The sequence below is a fragment of the Asparagus officinalis genome, chromosome 7 (genome assembly GCF_001876935.1).
Source record: "Asparagus officinalis chromosome 7, Aspof.V1, whole genome shotgun sequence".
NCBI classification, from domain to species: domain Eukaryota; kingdom Viridiplantae; phylum Streptophyta; class Magnoliopsida; order Asparagales; family Asparagaceae; genus Asparagus; species Asparagus officinalis.
Window position 1 is genome coordinate 15,522,970 of NC_033800.1, and position 7,180 is coordinate 15,530,149.

At 40.2% G+C, this 7,180-nt stretch overlaps 1 protein-coding gene across 1 annotated transcript in view; it reads right to left on the minus strand.

Annotated features, from left to right (window-relative positions):
- LOC109846732 overlaps positions 1-868 on the minus strand; it is a 5,346-nt gene extending 4,478 nt beyond the window's left edge. Inside the window, exon 1 of the mRNA XM_020415979.1 lies at positions 316-868. Coding sequence (XP_020271568.1) covers positions 316-819 — 504 coding nt within the window. The 5' untranslated portion in view covers positions 820-868. The remainder of the gene's footprint in view (positions 1-315) is intronic.

Here is a 7,180-nt window from a genome sequence, read left to right on the forward strand (position 1 = left end):
TTGTCCTCTCTGCTCTCATCATTAATCTCTCAATATAAACTTTGTCAATCTTCTTATGGTTGCCATTACCACTTGGTTATTAGTACCGAAAACAAGTTAATTAGTTCTTGGAATATGATGTATTAACCAAAGTAACTCTTTATTTATTTAGACCGCCAGTGGGCATGAGGAGTATTCTCATGAAGTACAACGATGACACCACTTGCATCCACGAAATTAAAAACACAACGTGCGTGAGCCTGCACTCACGCTCATTTTATTTATAGACAACCAGGTTCAGCATACCTCAATATTACTAACAAACAAATATAATCAACGCGCATCGCTGGCACCAACATCAGCAATCACTTCCCCAGCAGCAGCAGCAGCAGCAGCAGTTGTAGAATTCTGCACAGCAACAATGGCAGCTCCATGCGATCTTTTTTGTGTACTAGTGGACCAACGCGCCGATCCATAGATCACCACATTGCGATCTTTCTGCAGAACGAGCGCGTAATTGCCGTCGGCCCCATGGGTGCCGCTGACCCACACTGGGCGGTTGTTCTGGTTGTAGACAACGAGGTTGCCGTCGCGCTGCATCACGCAACGGCAGTCGTACTCTGGCGCCACGGTGTTGCTCGCCCAAATGGCGATTTCAAATGCGTACAAAACCAAGTTGCAGTCGTTCTGCATTGTGAACCTGTATGGGCCATTTGTTAGGGACTGGTAGCTATAGAGCGCCTCGGGGGAGAGGAGAACGTCACCCGCCGAGCAATATTGTGTTGCGATGGAAAGGCCTAAGATGAGGATCAGGAGAGGAGGAAGAGTCATCTTTGCCATTAATTAATTAATTAATGTTTCTATAATTTGATGTGTGTGATTCCTTTTGGCAAACTTCAACCTCCATTTATAGACGGGGAAGAAGAGATTCCTTTATGCACGTGCACCAAAAAATAAGAGTATTTATCTCCATGGTCCATAAAGTATGTCATATCATCGTCGGAGTAAGAACATAAATCAATCCATTATTTATGGTCAACAAAATATATCAATTTGATAATTTTGCCCTACAGAGACTATACCCCTTTAGTTAATTTCTCTCCACTGACTCTTTGTTACATCCCAGTAAACTCTTTCAGGGCTTTCTTGGCTCCTTTTCTCTGTGGAGATAAACACAAGCACAAGACACGTGTGCAAGAGATGCATGGGTAAATACGTTAAATGATACTTTTCAAAGTAAAAGTGTGGTAGTATGTCGATAGAGTGAGGATTTTAAAGCTCAGATAATTAAGGATGGTAATATGAAATTAATGTGGCTTGATTTAAGGAAAGTCTCCCATCAAACCCCTTTTATTAATAGAGGAATTTGAAGAAAGTGTTATCAGGCGATCGATAATATGTAGACGCAATGACATACAAAGGGTTGTGTTTTTCGAATCTTGGGTAATGACAAACTAGACCTAATTTGAGGAAGGTGTATACCTATGAAAAGCCTAAAAGGTACCCATCGATGTGGATGCAAGCGGCAAATACATTATAAATAATAATAGGGTTTTTCTATAGAGTGCCCATGGGCACTCTACAAGAGAGGAGAGAGATAAAGAGAAGTGAATTACCCTAATTTGCACTAAATTCTATGGATAATTCATTTCTCTCTATCTCTCTCCTCTCTTATAGAGTGTCCATGGGCACTCTATAGAAAAACCCATAATAATAATGCTGCGACACAACGACACCCCTCTTCATTTTGCTTAACTAGCTAGTTGGCTTAATTAATTAATTGATATGTGCCATGCTACGATGGCATGTGTGCTTTCCTTGGCTATTTAATTGTAGACTACATCTCAATGATTAGATCTCTAGGACCCAATTAATTAATTAATGAAATACAACCCTTGTCTTAATGAAACATCATCACACCGACGAAATACGGTTTTTTTTGCTTGCATCATCTTCATTGATTTGTGCCATTTTCACTCCATTCAAACAAACAATAATAAATAACTCATTTCGAACTTCGTGTTCCATGCTCGTTTGAGTTTATTCCTATATAAATGGAGATATAATTAACCCACGCAGATACAATACAGTTTTTCTATAGAGTGCACATGGGCACTCTATAAGAGAGAAGAGAGATAGAGAGAAATGAATTATGCACAGAAATTAATTTAAATTAGGGGGCCAAGAGCTATTAATTTCTCTCTATCTCTCTCCTCTATTATAGAGTGACCATGGGCACTCTATAGAAAAACCGACGGTTTTGATTTTTCTACTTTGTCGTTTCTCTTTATCTCTCTCCTCTGCTTCCTTATATGTAGAAGGAACCAAATTATCAACGACTTCAACTAATAAAGCATATGCAACCATCACATCATCATATCTAACTGGCCAACGAATAACCCTTCTTGATCTATTAGCTGTAATGGACTCCAGAACATGACCTTGTTCCTGAGTCTCAACATCCACTGTATCTTACATCTGCCCATCTGTTAAATCATCTCCTCTCAGTGTCACCTCTATAGGAGCCTCAAAGGATACAATAATATCTGAAGTCTATGGAGTCACATCATACTCACCACTTGCGATATCCCTCTAGTCTAGCCTTCCTCCACATTTGTCTACTTTGTCTATAGAAAACATCACATTAATTTATTGGCTTTGTCTACTTTGTCATTTTCTCATAAGGTATTCTTATTTTATTTATCATTCCATCCACGGGAGGTGCATGGCCTATATTTTAATATGCTATGTATATTTTTTGGCTCTATCTACTTTTTGTCATTTTCTCGTAACGTATTCTTATTTTATTTCTCATTCCATCTACGGGAGGCACATGGTCTATATTTTAATTTGCTATGTATATTTTCATAACAGAGTTAATAAGATGATCTCTATGGTGGGATTTTTAGATCTTACAAAAATCCCGAAAATCACCAAACACACCAAATAGAATCACATTAAATCTAATTGAAAATCCTCAATAGAGAAAAATCACGGGATCAAAATCACTTTCAAATTATAATCTTTTGCACGGATAAAGATTGGCAAACCATCTCTTTCATAATATTCTTGAACACGGTTATATCATCACTATCACAGGATGTTCTTTTTTAAATGAACCCGGCTTCAAAGCTACAAAGTGGTTAAAGCTAGCCGGATGAGTACCTCGAGGGGTGATGTGCCCAGTCGCAATACCTCCTTGCTCTTGGACGAGTCTCCAATTCATAGAGCGCGGGATAGAAGCGCAATGATAATAGGAAATTGGCCACATCCACTCTAGGTTCGGCAGGAAAAGGCGGCGATTATTGATGGCCCTTAACCATTTGTAGTTTTCATCAAACATCCGTTTGGGGTCCATTTTGACAGAGTCTCCAAAAGGAAGGATGGTTTCCTTAAGATTTCACAGTCTGCGGTTTCAAACTTAGCATCTGTAACCAAAGATCTGAGGGTTTCTGAGGAAGCCTGAGTGATAAGTTTCACCCGCTCTTTGTTTGTGTCTTGGAATATCGGATATTCCAAACAAAAGCTAAAGGATGTAATTTTCTCTGTGCCTCCTGAATGACCGAAATAATGATTGAAAGAATGAGGCTCATTGGAGTAGTACACTGCAAATGGAAAAGACAACCAGTTAGTACGAAACAAATGAAAAGGGATTAACTTAAAAACACAGGGTCCAGACCCGCGTCCAAAATTCCAAACGCAGGGACTAGACCTACATTTAGAACTCCGAACGCAGGGTCCAGACTTGCGTCTAAAATTCTGAATGCAGGGTCCAGACCTGCATTCAAAATACAGTATGCAGAGTCTAAATCTGCGTTGTAATATTGTAAACGATGGAGTTAACCATGCGTTTCAAATCAAGGAACACTGAGAATGACCTCTGTCTTTTAACGGTGGAATGTGAATTTCTAGTCAACGATGAGGGCAAAGAATTTGTCGAAATAGGTCATGATCGCCCAAACCTACCATTAATCGAGGAAGTCTGAGATGACGGCTTGGCTGTGTGAACGACTCCGGTGGCTTTGGTCGACGGAGCACTCTGAGAATGGGCGACCTTGGATTTGGAAGCGATCTTCTTCTTTGGAGCCATTCTAACCCTGGTAAAGAGGATAGAAAATAGTTGATGGAAGGTTTAAAAACAAATTTATCCTTCGTTGAAGCGTTAGAGAAGATGAACAGGTATCATGTTAAGTGGCGGACAGGAGAAAAAAAATAAATATATAAAGGTCGAATGACTTTTTGATTTGACCTCAGCAGTTCATTTATATACAGCTGTAGCTGTCAAGTCGGTGTAGGATTTTAGGCGAAAATCCCACCCTGATTTTCACATTTTCAAATAAGTTGTTTCAACTGATGGACGCAACCCCACATTCTGGTCATCAAACGCATGTTTTTAACCCTGCGATTTGGTGCTCGAATTTCAGGCATAGAGAAAGAAAAGTTAACAAATGGCCATCAAGGTGACTAAGGCCGAGAAGAAATTGACTATACAGCCTCTTGGGTGAGTACAGATAAATCATAGTTGATAATACTGATAGAATCAAGCTCGATCCGTCGTGCAAATCGTTCTTCTAAATGGCTTAACATTCAAACCAAGATTAACAAAGCCAAAAGCTGTGTGTTTGGTATCCATCAATACCTACAAGAATCATTTGGTTGGTGTTGTTTACATTGAGCTCACTTCCATGTAAAGCAAAGGAGTATCTCAAAGATACAAATAAATTCATTGTCGCCATCGCTCTTATCACATTGATCGAAATGACTTAGGGTTTAGCTTGTTTGAACAATTTGGATTTAGACGACGGTGGGTGGTCGGTACACTTTCCATCTCATCAGCCATGGCCTTTCTGATCTTGAGTCCTTGTTGAGGTCTTGCACATCGACGGTGGATGTGTTGATTTTTAACAGATTTTGGTTCGCCACCGTCAGTTGTCCTGATTGGCCAGCATCCTGTTAATTGAGCTTTTGAAGGTTAGTGCTTAACAGGAGGAGGAGGCCAGGCAACTTTTATGATGGGGGCTTCCATCGATGAAACCTCCAACGCTGATGCTTTGCTCCCTAGAATTTGGCAAAATCATGGTTTCCCTATGGGAATACCAGGAGTAGCAACGGCGGGACCATCCTGTTGGTGGAGGAGATCTCTTTATTTTTGGAGTTTTTCATGACTGAAGAGCGTTACATGCGTTCAGTAATCAACTAATAGTGCTTTGTCTCGACTTTGAGCGCTGTGTCATCCGAGTCATCATGCTCATGTGTCCGGATTTGCCAAGAAGGCCTTTCGCTCTCGGTTATTCGCTTCCTAGAGTTAGGCAAGTATGGTGGTTCCCCGAAGTACTTTCCCGCCTACGTGTGCAGTCCCGGCATATAAGGAGCTCTCGACGTATGAATAGGTTAAACTCAGCATGCCCGCATACCAGAGCTGAGAGTAATTCACGAGCCGGAGGCCGCAGCAGGGCTCATACTAGTATCTGATGGGGACTTCCTAACATAGGATTTGAATCACTGCCTTCTCTTACGTGCGTGTTATACTAGGGTCGCTTTGATTTGGATGCATTTTGAATGACCTGGTACATTCATATGAATACTAAAGCCCATGTGTAGGGAACAGGATAGATTCCCTACTTTGTGTTTTCTAACTTATGCTTCGTGGTCGAACTAGCTCTAACCTGCTCTGTCGAAGAGATTACAACAAAAAGTTCTTCCACAGAAAATAGTGATATACTACTTCATGCGAGTCACCACCCTCGCGTGTGGCGATAAATCTAAAGTCATTTATCTTTAGTCTGCCATTCTAACTAGTGAGTAGATGAATTCAATTTTTGACTAATATATATAGTGCCTACCTCATTAGGTTTCTTCATTCAACCAGCAGTGAATTTGGCAATCAAAGTACAAGATTTGCAGTGGTTGTGATAAAAACTAAGAAAATTCCGATACTTGCTGGCCCCAACAGAAAATGGGAATCGGGTCCTCTCGTCCCTTGGAAAAGGGTATAGCAAAGGGCTTAATGGCAAATTAGTCCATAAACCGATCAGATAATTGTTAGAGCTTGCTGCGCTCGCTCTGATTTACCTAGGCTCTCTTGGGTTGTGCCGTTCTACTCTCGACGGCTCTCCTCCTCCGTGTGCCATAAACATTTGAATAATATCAAGAGGGAGAGCTTATGGACGTACAGATTGATGGGTCCCAATATTTATATACATAAACGTATCCCATTACTATTCATATAAACATGAGTATTTCACGCATATTAAATCAACATAAAAAAATCGTCATAAAAAATTCCGAAATTTAGATATACTTGCAATATCGTTCACTCATTTAGGAAATTCTTGGACTCTATAATTGAATCCTAAGAAAACTCTATTCTAGCTCCACGGACGGACAAGTGATTGATCCTAAGGATGCTGCTTGGACTAGAGCTGTACCAAAAAAAAAAAAAAACTTTTTGTTGACGCCCCAAGGTTCACACAAGGCTGCAGTCAAGTAAACCCGGATTTAAGCTGCAGCACCAAAAACACCATGGCTTACGACATGTTCACCATCACAGATTCACTATCTCTCTAGTGAAACAACAAATAGGTGAGGGACAAACAGCAAATATAAAAGCCAGTTACTAAAAATCAAATGACAGAAGGATATATAACAATGGCCCAACTGAAATAGATATGAAGATATCTCTGAGTCAGAAATTATCTCACACAAATGAGTCAAAATAAATCTATAAGGCACTCAACCTTTATTTAAAATAAATACACTCTAAATCTGAACAAATGAACATAACTATTATAATTGGAGTTCAACTGCTAAAAAGGTTGTGCCGGACAGGACTATTGCTAGAACTCCGTATCCTGCCGGCCTCTCCGAACTCTGATCTGCCTAGATTACAATTTAAACAAAAAGAATACAACAAGGCGTCAGAACCGCGTATACAACGATCACCTCATCCGCCCCAGGGGGAAGGGCTGCTAGATGAGGTGAGGCTCTATCTCATTAAGAATAGGTGATACATATATCATTCCCCCATAACTAATGGAGAATATTTAGACACCTAGCAACGACGTCGAACGTATTTACGGTGCCAGCGAATAACTCCCAAACAGGGAAACAGCCGTCAACTTATTACTGATACTTACGTCTCGAATTATAACATCCCAAAATATCTGATACGGGCCAAAATTATGTTAACAAAATTCAGTGC